General features: G+C 47.3%; 1 protein-coding gene across 2 annotated transcripts in view; it reads right to left on the reverse strand.

The window, feature by feature from the left end:
• The window catches only part of SMYD4 (SET and MYND domain containing 4), a 182,851-nt gene that overhangs the window by 83,789 nt on the left and 82,860 nt on the right, over positions 1–16,202 (reverse strand). For both annotated transcript variants that reach the window (XM_085649075.1, XM_085649074.1), the window contains exon 5: positions 13,795–15,001. In XM_085649075.1, coding sequence (XP_085505201.1) covers positions 13,795–15,001 — 1,207 coding nt within the window. The remainder of the gene's footprint in view (positions 1–13,794; positions 15,002–16,202) is intronic.

The raw sequence follows: 16,202 nt of genomic DNA on the forward strand, positions 1-16,202 counted from the left end.
TGTGTATGTTCCTGGGTCCAAGGGAGAACAGTCGATGTGGCTGCCTCCTGGGTTGTCAACTGAATGAGTGATTTTGCTAGAAATGCATACTGAGGGATCCACTGTCTACAATATGAAGTGAGGCCTATGAAAGCCCGCACCTCCTTTTGTGTCTTGGGTATTGGCATGTTAGCTATTAACTGAATGCGGTCTGGTGTAAGCTGCCTTCCCTCCTTGGACAGCGAGTGTCCAAGATAAATAACTCGCTGGACACAGAATTGCAGCTTAGAAGGGGACACCTTGTGCCCCTTTTCTGCTAGAAATTGTAAAACTGTCAGTGATGCTTTTTCACATTCAGGTTCGCTTCGGGCGGTGATCAGCAGATCATCGACATATTGAAGCAAGGCGGTGTTAACTGGCATGTCGATACTGTCAAGTTCTCGTTTCAGTGCTTGGCTATAGATGCTGGGGCTTTCTGTAAATCCTTGAGGTGCGCGTGAGAATTTAAAGCTACGCCCATTTAAACTAAATCCGAACAAATATTGGCTTTCCGGATCTATTGGGACGCTGAAAAAGGCGTTTTTAAGATCAATTACAGTAAAGAATGTTGCTTCGGAATCAATGGCTGTCAGTAATGATGAAATATCGGGGACCACAGGGAATTGTGGCACAATACATTTGTTTAATTCGCGCAGATCAATAACCAATCGATATACTGGCGGGGCCTTTGGATCTGTTCGTTTGAGAATCGGAATTATCGGTGAATTACATACATTGGAGTCCGTTTCTACAACCACTCCTTGGGCAATGAGCTCGTCAATGATTTGTAGCAAAGCCACTACAGCATCTGGTGGTAACTTGTATTGTCGCATTCGTGGTAGTACCACTCCTGCCTTTAATGTAACTCGATATGGTGTAATATTCATGCAACCAACATCAGTAGGGCCTTGTGCCCATAGATGTGTAGGTAAAGTCTGCAATCGGGGATCCATGTCTCTAGATACATAGTGACCTTTAAAATCACGTAAAAACAATCTTACTCCTTCCGGAGAACAACATATTATAGCTCCTAGAGCTTTCAATGTTTTTATTCCTAACAGGTTTTCTGGACATGATTTAGTAAGCAATAAATCGGTAGTTCGGGTCAAAGGTCCTATCGTAAGTGGAAGAGGTTGTGACACTTCATTAACAATAGGTTTTCCTGAAAAACCAAGGGAAATATTCTGAGAGCCTGAGAGGGGTGCCCCTGGAACTTCACTACGTTTTATGGTCGTTCGACTTGCCCCTGTATCGAGTAAAAATTTTCTGTCTTGGCCTAATAATTCACTATGTACATAAGGTCCTTCTTGATCTACAGGGATCTCGATAAGGGGTAAGTCAACTTCCCTCTCTAGGCTTGTTCACGCGTATCGTTGGTAATCAGGATAGTCGTACTGTGCGGTCTGGTACAGTTGTCGTGTCGTGGTTTGTGTGGCAGCAACGGGCAGCGCTGGTGCAGCTGGCACAAACTGTACAGACTGGGGTGGAGCTGGCATGGACTGTGCATGTTGCAAGGCTCCTTGTTCATTCTGATCCTGTCTAGGTGGCCGTGGTCTTTCTTTTGTATTACCTATGGCGATATTATGTTTCAAAACTGGACAATCGTGTACGTAATGACCTGGCTTTTTACAATAATTGCATGTCCCTTTTACAGGTCCTGCTGAATCACCGGAATGTGTCATACCCTTTTTATGTCCCTCAGCTGGAACTGTCTGAGAAACTAGCATTTTCATTTTCGTGTCTTTCATGCGTCTTTGTTCATGATCTTGTTCCTCTCTAATTCTATTGTGATGATACTGTAACATTTGTAACATTTGTGATGGAGTGTTACCTTGCCAGGTGCTCTCGAATTTTAATACTCTATTCTTTACTTGGGGCAGGGCATTTTCCACTAATTTTGTTACAAACAGATGTGGGTATGATTCGCTACTTGCTTTTATGCCACTATTTATACCAAAACATTTTTCAAATCGGGCATAGTAATCACTAGTGTCTTCATCTTGCTTCTGTTTACAGGCTGAAATTGTACCCCAATCTTCCTTTTTCGTGGTTAATAAACGTGGCAGTACCTGTACTAGTAAACCTGGTAGTGCTTTAGTTTTGTCCCCAAGCCCCGAACCTGGACCTCGGGCCTTTTCTTCTGCTTCTAGTGCTGTCCAATCTATCTTTTGATCTCCTACCTCCCACTCTTTTTCCTTGAGTTTTTCATAAATGCCAGCAGGCATCAATACCTTTAATATTGTCATAATGTCGGGATAGGTATACTCTCCCATGAGTAGCATGTCTTTAATTTCTCGGTGAAAACCCGCTGGATCTTTGTCATGACTGGGTACCACTTTCTTCATTTCTAACAATTCTATTTTTGATATGGGCGTATATACAAATACGCGCTTAAACTCGTTGTCCTCGCCCTTTATTGGGTGCACTTCTCGTAAGGGATTCTGTCTATCCATGTAATACGTGGTTCTTTCCTTGATGGGCAATGAGACACGGTCTGAACATACAAAAAGAATATACTGCTTTCTTGATTCTAGAATTTCTTTAATCAATTTAGTACCTGAACCTCTCCATCTATTCATGAGTAATTCAGTCAATATATCAGGTAGGGGACCAGGGTCCGAATGCTGACTCTGATATAGTATAATGAGTTGTTGAATCATATAAATCCCAGCTAACCGCTGTTCATCTGGGGTGAGATTCAAAAATGTGTGTGCTACTGTGTCATCACTATATTTTCCGGGACTGTCAACCCAATGAACGGCTGACCTGGCTAATTCTTGTTCATCCATAGAATCGAGAAAATGATAACCCCTTTGTTCTCGGAGTAATTTATCAGCTGTTTGGAACGAATGCTCGTTAGACCTTATATGGACTATGGGTGTTTGAAATTTTCTGTTATTTTCTAGACACATCGGACGCATCGGATCAGTAAGACATCTAGTACTATTACAATATTTTCTTCTACCTACATAGGCTATAGTTTCTGACTGTCCTGTGGGCAGTCCTGATGCTTCTTCCTCGCTTTGTTCGAACTGGTCTACCGCTAATCTTTCTTCGTGTAGGCGTTCTATTTCTTTTCGGATCTTTCGGCACATGGCTATTATACAGTTTTGCTTATCATGTCTCCCTTCTGATATATTCTGGCTCCATCTGGTAAGAATTTGCATTGCTTCCGGGTCTACCCCTGGTCGGTCTTGATTTCTGATCACACAATTTATGAGGAAACGTAACAGTTCCCCCTGTATTTCCACTTTCTGGTATTCCATAGCTCTGTTAATACATTCAGAATCTCGTCCGGTTTGGACAAAATGATATATATTGTCTAGATGTGCAGTCATTCCTGGTAATTTCCCTAAATACACTGCGGCTCGTCTGATACGTAATGATGCTAGGGTCATTTCGTCCTCTTTGCCAGGCACAGGGTCATATCTACAATCTATAAGAAGTTCCTTAAGCGTACGGGCATTTATGAGTTTGGGGGTACGTGAATGTGCTGACTCTTGAAAAGTAAGTTTATTTATTCTAGGTGGCGTAGAAAAGATATTGGTAGCACCTCCGGTAGCCCCATCTGGGGTATCGGGTGTGAAAGGGTTCGTTGAACGTGATACAGCAACTATAGGTGTGGATACAGCTATAGAAGTAGTTGTAGGGGCAGATGCAGAAACAGATGTGCTTGCCGGAACTTGTGTCAGAACTTGATGCTGTAACGATACGGGTACTGGATCTTGGCGTTGAACCTCCCTGGCAGGCGGTCTATGTGGGGCGGGATTAGCATACTCGGGAGCTGCGTCATCTAAATATGAGGAAAGAAAAACATCTTCTGCGGTTCTAGGATGCCCCTTAGGATGTACCTTTATTGGAAATAATGGGGTTGGCAAGTCTTTTGGTATCCCTGGAGTGGCCTTAGGTAATCCTTCAGCCAGAAGGGGATACATACCATTCATAAGGGCATTTCTCTGTCTGTCTACTTGTTCTGATTTTACTCGTGCACCTTCTTCAATTAATAGATTTTCTCGGACTTCATTTGATTTTTCTTTACTCTTCTCTTCCTGTCTACGTGCTTTTTCTGTTCGTCTATGTGATTCTTTACGCCATAATTCAATGGCGTCTTTCTGTGATTGTCTAGCTTTCTTTTTCCATAATTCTTCCTCTACTTTCATGATGCACTCTGCATCCCAGGTCCCCGCTGCGGGCCACCTCTGACTTTCTGGTAATCCCTTGGTGTAGTCTACCCATAAATCAAGAAATAATATAGCGTCTAAGCCATGTTTATGATACATGAAGTACCCTGGAGTGTCCCTAGGAGGAATAGGAACGGCTTCTTCGAGTACCCCTTTTTTTGTAGTGATCTGTCTTAGTTTCGAAAAGAGCGGCATATTGAGAACTGATCTGATACTTGATCTCAAACAAACTTAATACCATAAACACAATAATGAACAGTCATTCATACCACAATATGCAGGACGTTTAACACATTAAACATTAAACATTAAACATTTTTTTTTTTTAACCTTTAAAATAACCAACAATGATGATCGTCTGCATAACTAATCACCAAGTATAATTCTTTGACAATAACTAGATACTTCGGAATACTTGATATACTGCTAAACAGTACAGATACACTGCTGAAACAGTGCAGACCGGATTTGTGTACCCAAACCCGTCTTGACCGGCACAAACTATGTGCACGTCAGAAAGCCTCCCCAGTAATGGTACTCACCGGGTAGCTCGGAAAACGGAAGGCCTCGGAAACTCGACTGAACTTGAACCGGACTGGACTCGACTCGAACACTTCGGACACTGGACTCGACTTGGGACTTCGGAAACTGGTGGGCCTCTGTATACCTCGGATCTTGCTCTCTCAGCTAGGCTCTGGTCGGGATACTTCGCACTTCTCACCGCCTCGTCTGGGTGTTGATCGCAGCCTCAGTCGCCTCCGCTTGACCGGAGGGAGATACAGGAAATCCTGCTGGTACGCGTTATTGTCCGTCCAGCTGTGGCAGGAGACCGGGCCTGCAACTCACCGCCGGCGCGTGAGATGAGAAAGTGTCCCTGTTCGGGCGCCATTCTTGTGGTAAATAATTTTCATTACCTGGACTTAATTTGATACGGAAACATAATAAAACAGCTCAGTAAAATGAGAGGCAGAATCCGTGGTATCAGAGGTTCGGAATGGGCTTTATTCCAATGAACGATTATTATCGGTTGCTCCAAGTTCCATCACCACGGAGGTTCAGGAAGTGAAGTACATACATTATTGACAAGAAATGACTTTTATAGTACATACATTACAATGAAGCGAATGCAGTAGGCGTAACAATTGATAAGGAAAATGACGATTCATATGCGTAACCGAAAATGGGTGTAACAAGGAGTAAAAAGGAACATAATTGGTCATGATGTCATATATAGGTGGATCTATAAGATAATACTTGGCATAGATGCGCGCGCAGCAGTATGACGTGTGATTGACGTGTAACTAGGGGGTGAAGGGGACTTGACATTTAGCTCTACATGTGGCGACAGAAGTCTGGAGGGTCAAGTCAACCTAATCCCAAATCATATCTAACATCCTATGTTTAAAGAACTAAGTTATCCAAAAGAGAGGTTTCTTCGAGTGGAATCTTATTCTATACTGACTGTTAGTGCGTGTACAAGCGTCTAAGTGTCTACACTAGATGCGAGGGCGGAATCTTCCATAGCAACAGGGCTATGAATTACTTGTATGAAGACAGAGAAGTCGGGCCTTTGCTTGGTAGCTGGCAGAATGTTTACTTAAGCTACTAGACAGGAATGCGTTGGGCAGGGATGAGGCAGATAACTCGAAGGTGAAATACAGTTCTTGGCAGAGAATAGGCTGATGTCAGGCTTCGTGAGCCGCGCAGAGAATGAGACAAAGTTCATGGTCACAGATGCAGGCTCAGACTGGAGCTTTCAGAGGCAGAAGGCAAGAAGAGTTCGATGACAGAATCAGGGCCTACTTGCCTGGACGGTAAAATGGCATAAGTGAACCATATAAAGGCGGTGGCCTTTCGTACTTAGGAATGGAATATCCGGCCCATTTCATGGCGGATCAACAGAGGACATGTTAACGGTGGACGCACATGTATTTGCGTCTTCATAACTGGAACTGGAGGGAGCATATATGTACTTGTAACATGCACATAGAACCGTTGGGGTCCAAGATAGGGGACATAACTGACCAGAAAAATCCATATTTCCACAGATTAGCGGCTTAAAGGTTTGCACATGATGCCTGCAGGGCCCTTCAGGTGCGACAGACCGGCATCCGCCTCCTGTCATCCTTCTGATGTCAGCAAATGGAGCACCTTTAAATAGTACATCTACGTGAAGAATTACAAGTGATCCAGAGAGCCGGCAAACAGCTCAGCTGATAGTATTCAGAGGTGGAATGCTGTGACGCCGCAGTCTGTGGGCAAGTAACGTGCGGGGTGAAAAGAAATGACTCATCCTGAACAGATGCCCGTATTACGCGTCCATTTAATGAGTCCCTTACAGAAGAAGCGAAAGCTTCATGATACGTCCATTAGTTCAAAACAGCCCGAACCAATTTGTGACTGCGTCTGATATGAGCTTTGCTTAAAGAAACAAGCGTGAGGGAGCGTGGCGCAGCCCCGCGGCCACGAAAGAGCAGGCAAATGCACTCGTGCTTGTGCTGGCATCCGCCTTGCGGGAGTGAGCAGCGGCGGCGTGAGAGCCATATGTTTTCAATTACCACGTGCGCCGCTGCTCGCTCCCGCAAGGTGGATGCCAGCACAAGCACGAGTGTGCTTGAAAAGGAGCAGACCGATGGCTAGAGGCCCTCCTAGAGCAGCACATGCGCGCTGCCTAGACAAGACCTAAAAACAGGTGCTCATTATGGCAGAGAACATGCTGCCTACTGTGGATATATTTCAACTGAAAGGAGGAAGTATGGCACTTTCCCAATAAAAGAAGTGTAGGCCCATGTACAGATTTGGATAGGGGGCCTTTTGCAGGGCCTACCGGTGCATAAAGCAGAAATCAATGAGCGCCTTGAACACAGGCCCTCTCAGTGTACAGATATGCGTGATTTTCTGGACAGTTGCAAACAACTCAAAATAGTTTTTAGCCAGAAGTGGACTGTTAGTTCAGGTTGGGGCTTGTATGAATGCAAAAAATGACTGTGCGCATTCACACATGCTCCACCCTGAACTAACAATCAGCTTCTGGCTACAAAGCGTTTTCAAAATGCTTGTGATTATTGTTTTAAATACATTGATTTTGTTACTATATATATCAAATAAGTTGAGAGGGCAATAGAGTCAACTTTAAATAAATATTAATGATACTTGAAGAAGCTATTACCTCTGTAGGAGGACCCAGTAATACAGTTTAGTTCCGAATGCTTATAATTATTGGCAGAAAATAATGGTCGGAGGTTCGCGGACCTCGTGAATAGGCAGCAGGACCACCGGTTAAGAACAGCTGCCGTAAAACACAGCCATCGAGTGAATGTTGTCAGGCTGACGCCAGAACTTAGAGGCATGCACATCCCCTGCCTTGAAAGCAAGCTTCTATGACAATTAGAGGCAAGGAAACTGGGATCATCATACCTCAGTGCCAGGAGACAGAACAGGGCCAGAGGCTCCTTTAGCTTCATAGCCTGCTGTGTGTGAACAGACCCACAGGACTGGAGGTGCACGAGTCACCTGCTTCTTTCAGATGACCCTGCTGCTTAACATAACAAAAGCTTAAAATGGAACTCTAGGGAAAAGGGAGGCATTTAGGAATTCATATTTGATTTCTTGAAGTCCATTGTATGTTAACTGGTCTACAGACCCACCTAAGGATGAGCCGATCTGATATGAATTTCTTTTTCAATTCATATTGCGAAGTAACAGTAAATCCCCTGTCGGTCCCTAACCATCTCTTAACACCCACCAATTTGTGGAAACACACACTGAAGCTTTTCCGCTTTTCTTTTTTTTGTTGATTTGCTCTCTGGTACCTGTAACCTTGTTTTATCAGTAAAATACAGGAAAACGTGCCCTGAACGTAAAGGAAAGGGGACTGAATGATCTTCGGCTTTCCCGGTTTTTGGTTTGGAAAATGTATGGTCATCGTACCCTAGAAGCATCAAATATGGCCCCACTGTTGTGAGTGGAAGTAAGAAGCAAAATGTTGTGCCCTCGGCCTGGTCGCCCCCACTCCTCCCGCCTGCTCCTTATCTGCTGGGCCTCCTGCTGCCGCCTGCCGCCTGAGCCACCACAGGGCCGCCGAGCGCCGCCCCAGCCGCCACAGGGCTGCCGAGCGCCGCCTCAGCCGCCACCGAGCCCCCAGGTTCCCGCCGCTTCCCACGAGACCCCGCCCCCCCGCCAGCCGATTGGATCCCGCGCTCCCCTCCTCCCCGCAGACCCTACCTCCCGGCTCCCCTCTTATGACGCCCCCAGAGCGACCGCACAGCGGACGCGCGCAGCGGGAGCACCGAATGAGCGACAAAGGTAAGCCCGTCTGCGCCCGTCCGCGCCTGGACCGCACCCAGCGCCAGAACCCCTGGCCCCCGCAGAGGCCACCCCACCCGCCGGACTTACGATGCCGCCACCCTCAACGCACTCAACACCAGCCGAACCCCCGGGTGCTACCGAGCCACTCCGAGACGCACCCACGGACCCTTCAGCTGCCGCACCTGCAAGTTCACCTGCATCCGGACCCGCCCCACACCAGCACCCGCCAAGCCGAACACCAGCAGCAACCACCTCAAGTGCATCCTGCTCAACACCCGCTCCGTCCACAGACACGCCGTTCAACTCTGGAACCTCCTCGACACCACAGCTCCTGACGTTGCCTTCCTCACGGAAACCTGGATGAACGACTCCTCAGCGCCCGACATCGCCATCGCCATCCCAGAGGGTTACAAGATCATCCGGAGAGACCGCGACAACCAGACTGGAGGAGGCATCGCCATCATCCACAGGGACACCATCCGTATCTCGACCAACGCCGACAACACCCTGACAACCGCCGAACACCTGCACTTCCAGATCCACACCGACCCCAAGACCACCCTCAGAGGCACCCTGATCTACCGTCCCCCGGGACCACGCACTCAATTCAGCGAAGACATCGCCGACTTCATCAGTCCGCACACCCTCCCCTCTGCCGACTACATCCTCCTCGGGGACATCAACTTCCACCTGGAGAACAACAACGACCGCAACACCACCACCCTGCTTGACAACCTCGCCACCCTCGGACTCAAGCAGCTGGTGACCACCCCCACCCACCTCGCCGGACACACACTCGACGCCGTCTTCTCGTCCAGCAAAGACATCTCCTTCAGCCACGCCACAGGACTCCACTGGACGGACCACAGCTGCATCCACTTCACCTTCAAAAGAACCACGGTCCACCACCACCAGCAACAGGCTGCACGAAGAAGCTGGAACAAGATCACAGCCGAACAACTCACCGCATCCCTGAGCCAGCACCCTCCCGCCAGCTCACCGAACCCCAGCCAAGCCGCCGACAACCTCACGAAATGGATCTCCACCTGCGCGGACGAGCTCGCCCCTCTGAGGACCCTACCCAGCAGACCCGGAAGCAAGAAGGCCCCGTGGTTCACCGACGAACTCAAGAGCTCCAAGAAGAACTGCCGAGCCCTCGAGAAAGCCTGGAGAAGAGACCCAACGCCGGACAACATGACTACCCTCAAGCTCGCCACCCGAATGCACCATCAACTGATCCACGCCACCAAGAAAACAGCATTCAAGGACCGGCTGGACAACAACGCACACAACAGCAAGGAACTCTTCAACATCGTCAGAGAGCTCTCCAACCCCAACGCCGGAACCAACGACATCACCCCATCGCAAGACCTCTGCAACTCCCTCGCCTCCTACTTCCACAACAAGATCGCTGACATACACAACAGCTTCAGAACACAACCAACGCTCCCCACGACCAAACCAACGCCCCCCACCACCACCCTCAACGCCTGGACACCGATCAACCTCGAAGACACCATCAGCACGACCACATCTTCAACAAGGCCGACGCTGTCATCGCACCCCACCTGCGGGACATCATCAACACCTCCCTCGACACCGACACCTTCCCTGAGAGCTGGAAGCACGCCGAACTCAGCGCTCTACTAAAGAAACCAACGGCGGACCCCACCGAACTCAGGAACTACCGCCCCATCTCGCTCCTCCCGTTTCCAGCCAAAGTCATCGAGAAGACCATCAACAAGCAACTGGCAGCCTTCCTCGAGACGACTGGTTCCCTCGACCCTTCCCAGTCAGGCTTCCGGGCCAACCACAGCACCGAGACCGCCCTCATCGCCGCCACCGACGACATCCGAACCCTGCTGGACAACGGAGAAACAGCGGCCCTCATCCTCCTGGACCTCTCCGCGGCTTTCGACACTGTCTGCCACCGCACCCTAGTGCAGCGCCTCAGCAACGTCGGGATCGAGGAGAAGGCACTGGAATGGATCATCTCCTTCCTCACCGGAAGGACACAGAGAGTCCGCCTGCCCCCGTTCAGATCAGAAGCCACGGAAGTCATCTGCGGCGTCCCTCAGGGCTCCTCGCTCAGCCCCACCCTCTTCAATGTCTACATGAGCCCCCTTGCGGCCATCGCACGCCAACACAACCTGAACATCATCTCCTACGCCGATGACACCCAGCTGATCCTCTCCCTGACCAACGACCCCGCCACCGCCAGAGCCAACCTACACGAAGGGATGAAAAACATGGCCGAGTGGATGACGACCAGCCGCCTGAAACTGAACACAGACAAGACGGAAGTCCTCATCCTGGGCTCCTCACCCTCCGCCTGGGACGACTCCTGGTGGCCCCCCGCCCTGGGCAACGCACCCAAACCGACAGACCACGCACGCAACCTGGGCTTCATCCTGGACTCCTCCCTCTCCATGACCAGACAAGTCAACGCCGTCTCCTCGTCCTGTTTCAACATCCTGCGCATGCTACGTAAGATCTTCCAGTGGATCCCCACCGAGACCAGGAAAACGGTCACCCAGGCCCTCGTCACCAGTCGACTGGACTACGGCAACGCCCTCTACGCCGGTACCACCGCCAAGCTCCAGAAGAGACTCCAGCGGATCCAGAACGCCTCGGCGAGACTCATCCTCGACGTCCCCAGACGAACTCACATCTCCAGACACCTGAGAGACCTGCACTGGCTCCCGATCAACAAAAGAATCACCTTCCGGCTCCTCACCCACGCACACAAAGCCCTACACAACCAAGGCCCGACCTACCTCAACAGCCGCCTCAACTTCTACGCTCCCAAACGCCACCTCCGCTCGACCAGTCACGCCCTCGCAGCCGTCCCCCGCATCCACAGAGCGACAACAGGAGGAAGATCCTTCTCCCACCTGGCCGCCAAGACTTGGAACGCCCTCCCCACCGACCTACGCCTGACCCAAGACCACCTCTCCTTCAGAAAGAAGCTCAAGACCTGGTTGTTCGAGCAGTAGCGGACCCCCCCCCCCCCCCAGCGCCTTGAGACCCTCCGGGTGAGTAGTGCGCTTTATAAATGCCTATGATTGATTGATTGATTGAATGCCACAGCACCTAGGGTGCTGAAATTCTTCTTAGCCCCGGCCCTGAAGAAAAAACAATGTCGCGCCCAAGAAACAAAGAGGAAGTTGTAGGCAAAAAGCAAGTTCACCTCCTCGGTTTTAGACTTCTCACTGATGGGGTCTGCTGCTACCTCCAGGGATTCTGTGTTATCATCTCCCCAGCACAACTTCAACCATTGTGCAATCTTTCTCAGATTTTATTCCTCCTTTAGCCCTGTCGTAGTCAGCTTTTTTCATATTGGGCGATTTTAATGTTTGGGTGCAGAGCGGGGTTGCATCGGACACTATGGACCTATTGCGTTCATTAGAAGCCTTAGGCCAACAGGATGTTGTCGTGGGCCTGACGCAGACGTGTGGACATACTTTAGATCTCAGTTTCACGCCAGAGGGAAGCATTTAAAGTATTTGGTTATGTTTAGGAGTTGTTTAGAATGCATAATGAAGGAATTTTTTGATTTTATTTACAGGCAAACAAAACAGGTACACTCCTGACGAAAGGACAATATCACAGAATGGATTGCGCATATATTGCATTAGGGTGTGAGGTGATATTGATGAATAACAATCAAGGTCTAGCAATTCATTCAGGGATGTATGAAGGTTTGTCAGTGCTCTTCACTGGAAAGAGATGGCTGCCTAGTGTGGGGATTAAGGACATGTCTGAACGTTACTGTGAAGCTTAGTTATTCCAATATCTTGCTAGAGGTAATAAATGGCGCAGTGGACTCAAGTGGCTTTCAACGAGGCTCTGGCACTAGTTATAATATTTTCAAAGGGTGAGAATACATTAACAACAAAAGCTCTGATCAAAGGAATATTCAATTGCACTTCTGCATCATTTGGTATCTTCTGTGTTCGCCTGCTGTTTGGAGAGGCTGTTATCACACAAATGCGTACTGAACACGGAAATTATAAATACAGAATATGTAAACTATTACAGGATTGTGGTTTTCATTTTTTTCAGCACTGTGCCCTCACTCTGATGATACAATTGAATAATCTAGGAACTGATTCGGTTGTTCTGAAACAGATAAACTACCTCCACTCTCTCATTCATCCCAAACCCCATACCAGTACTATGATCCCCAAAATAACCCTTTATAGACTATTCCCTCCTCTACCCCTCCTTGCATCATCTCATACCCTTTTACTATTCAGATCTCCTAAACAAGCCTTTCTATGCCCTTCCCGCTGACTCTTTCCTCTCCACCTCCCATTTACTCATCCCAAACCCCCTCCTACTGCTATGAAGACCCCCAAAACATTCTAGACCCATCCCTCTTCCAACCCCCTTCCCTCTTCTATCCCTCCACTATTCCTTTTCAATCCAAATAATAGACTAACATGTCCACCACTTATATTAATTTCATATTTACCTATACTATCTCCCCTCCACCTCCCCTTTACTCTTCCTAAACCCCCTCCTATGACTATAACCCCCCCCCCAATAAATACAATTCTAGACCCTTCCCTCTTCTATCCCTCCACTATTCCTTTCAATCCAAACAACAGACTAACATGTCCACCACTCAAATTAATTGCAAATTTCCCTATACTAATTCCCACTAATCCTGTTTGGATTCCAGAGTCGCGTGCTACTTACAGAAAAGCGATTCAACACCTCATCAGGGGTAGCAAGCACTATATAAATGCCAACCTTTTTCCCTCTTCTATCCCTCCACTATCCTTTACAAACCAAATAACAGACTAACATATCCACCGCTCAATTTACTTCATATTTTTCTATACTAATTTGCCACTAATCCTTTATGGGTTCCGAAGTAGCGAGCTACTCGCCGAAAAAGCGTTTCAACACCTCATCAGGGGTAGCAAGTGCTATATAATTGCAAACCTTTCCCCTCTTCTATCTCTCCACTGTTCTACTCAATCCAAATAACTGACGAACATATTCACCATTCAAATTACTTTCATATTTCACTATACTAATTCACCACTAATCCTTTATGGGTTTCGGAGTAGCATGCTACTCGCCGAAAAGTACTTTGAAGCCTCATCAAGGATAGTAAGTGCTATATAAATGTAATTACAATACAGTACAATAAACCCCACATTTAGAGGTGGCAAAATAAAGACCACACTTGAAATTTGTATAAGCACGTGCTTTCCCAGTTGCTGCATTGACAAAAACTACTTTACACAAATCTCTGCCCTTCCCCAATACTGACCTCCTCTCTGCTCCTGTATGCTGGTGACTGCCAGGGCGTTACACTGCAACTGCAGCATGTGGTGGAGCATCGCAACTCCCAAAATATTCGTATCGTGCATTCGCTCTCTAGTGACTTCTGTTTTCATCTTTGATCGGTCCTCTAAGACCCTGAGGCCTAATACAAGAGACTGTACATCAGCTGCACTCAGCATCCTACAAATGGCAGCTGCACTGAATGCACACAGGAACCTGTGCTCTGGGCTCTGGTGCACCACATGAGTCAGAAGGCTGAAAACCACTTGATAGGAACTCCGGTAACGCCCATCATTGTCAAAGCCTTCAATCAAGGCTGGCTCCTCCCTAGTCTTACCGGTTTCAGCTCCTGAACAAACATGAGGTGGTGGTAAGTGCAGCTTATTTTTAGTCCGCTCCTCTGGGACTAGGTGATGTTGTTTCACTAGTTGACTTACATTGCCAAATCCAGCCACAAGTACTGTCCTCAGGGCTAGGTGGCAGAACACCCCCAGGGCGAGGAGACTACTTCCTATGGAGCACTCCAACCAGTGGTACCTGCCCCAGGCATGCTCCATACACTGCTGACTGCAGTACCTCGCGTAGCTGCAACCCCGACAGGGCACTGTCGCTTGAGCATGGTCCAAGCACAGGTGGCAATGAAGGTCTGCTTTTGTGACCATAGACTTAAGCCGGTCTCCATCTCCAACCTTGTGGGTCCGAAGCCCGTCTGGAACCAGAACACTAACAAAAGCCTCTTCCTTCACCAGCGTCTCTCCTGGGTCAATGTTCCGCATGGCTACCAGGTGACGTCCTCTATCGGGGCTAAAGCGAGCACTTAATGCTGCAGATGCCTTGGAAATTTTGGCATTCTCATCCCAAATGCAAAGGTCTTCGAAGTCATTTCTTAATATCTCCCCAGGGAGAACTGTCTCATTTTGTTTTTTTAGGCATGTTGAACTATTGGACTCAGAGTTGTTCTGATTTTCACTCACTCTGGATTTCAGATTCACAATGTTGCTCAGCAGTGACTGTTTAGAGTCACTTACGAGACTGCTGCTAGCAACTAGTTCTTCCATACTACGGATCATTTCAGTGGCCTCTTGACATCTTCCAAGGCGCAGCAAGCAGTCAGCTTTCCTCATCAGCACCTTATGCTGCAGCCTCCTGGGATAGCCGTTCTCCAGTGCTCTCTCAATATCCTCCAGGCAAACCTAAGGTAGGGAAACATCAACAATCAAAGTGGGCTGGAAGCTATGTTTTCAGTGGTGTAAAGAGTTATGGACTGGTTCACTTGTTAATCTACTCATTTTCTTTCAACAAAAATTAAAGACATGGATCCAAAATGCAACAGAACTAGTCAAGGACAATTTACTGCAATAACAATTAGAGATAGCAAGACAGAATGGGCCTGGACGTTTATGCTGCAAATAATAGGTTTCTGTAGTTGACTTCACAGATGAAGGGAAGAGACAGTTGTCTTTTGTCCCCCACTCCTCAGCCTTGGAACCCTAGAATGCAGCATTAGTTAATAATGGCAGCACACCCCCTATAAATCACATGTTTAATCACATGTTCACATGACAAAATATTGTATTTGCTACACCAAGCTATTATATCTCAAGATACTTACAGTGTGAGTAGATGTGGTGTTAAGAATAGTCAGTATATACTTATCTCTATGATGTAGTGAATGTAATATTTTTTAGGTCAATATTATTGGCCTCAACATAGTGTCATACAACCAGCAACAATCAGAGGCGGTCAGGATTAAATTAAAAGGCAAAACAGAATACAAAACTTTATCATTTGCTGACAGAAGGTTGATTTTCTTTCAACCGCTACTAAAACATCCAAATGTACATTTTATACTTAAACATTTGGCATCCTGTTTCTATAATCCTAGATGTTCTTGCGGATTATAGTAAAAACGAGGATTCTTCATTAAAGGTGAAATGTAAACTTTCCTGGTCAGATGACTTCTCTATAGATATTTTGGTTGAATTATGATTTTTTTTGATTACATAAAATGAATTTGGAGGTCGTTTACCACTAATCCTGCAGAAATTAATTTCCAGACCGTATCAGACTCACGTATGAGTGAAGAAACTCAATTTACTGGGTTCAGATGAATGCTGCGCTTCAAATTCATTTAGTGGTAGGTACATTTGGTCATTTCAACTCGAGCTGCCACAAGGCTTGAGCAGTGCGGGCAGATGTTTTGACAGATTAAAGCTGGTGTGTGGTCAACACTTTATTAGATACCCACTGTGGATACGATTGCTAGTATCACCTAACAATTTCAATCCAACTCCTACCGACAAACAACAAATCTTGTGCTTTTGACGTTGCTAATAAACTGGATTTTAAAAAATGGAGACGCTCAATAGCTTCTACTACAAAGGTATGGATATT

The sequence above is a fragment of the Triturus cristatus genome, chromosome 3_2 (genome assembly GCF_964204655.1).
Source record: "Triturus cristatus chromosome 3_2, aTriCri1.1, whole genome shotgun sequence".
Classification (NCBI taxonomy): domain Eukaryota; kingdom Metazoa; phylum Chordata; class Amphibia; order Caudata; family Salamandridae; genus Triturus; species Triturus cristatus.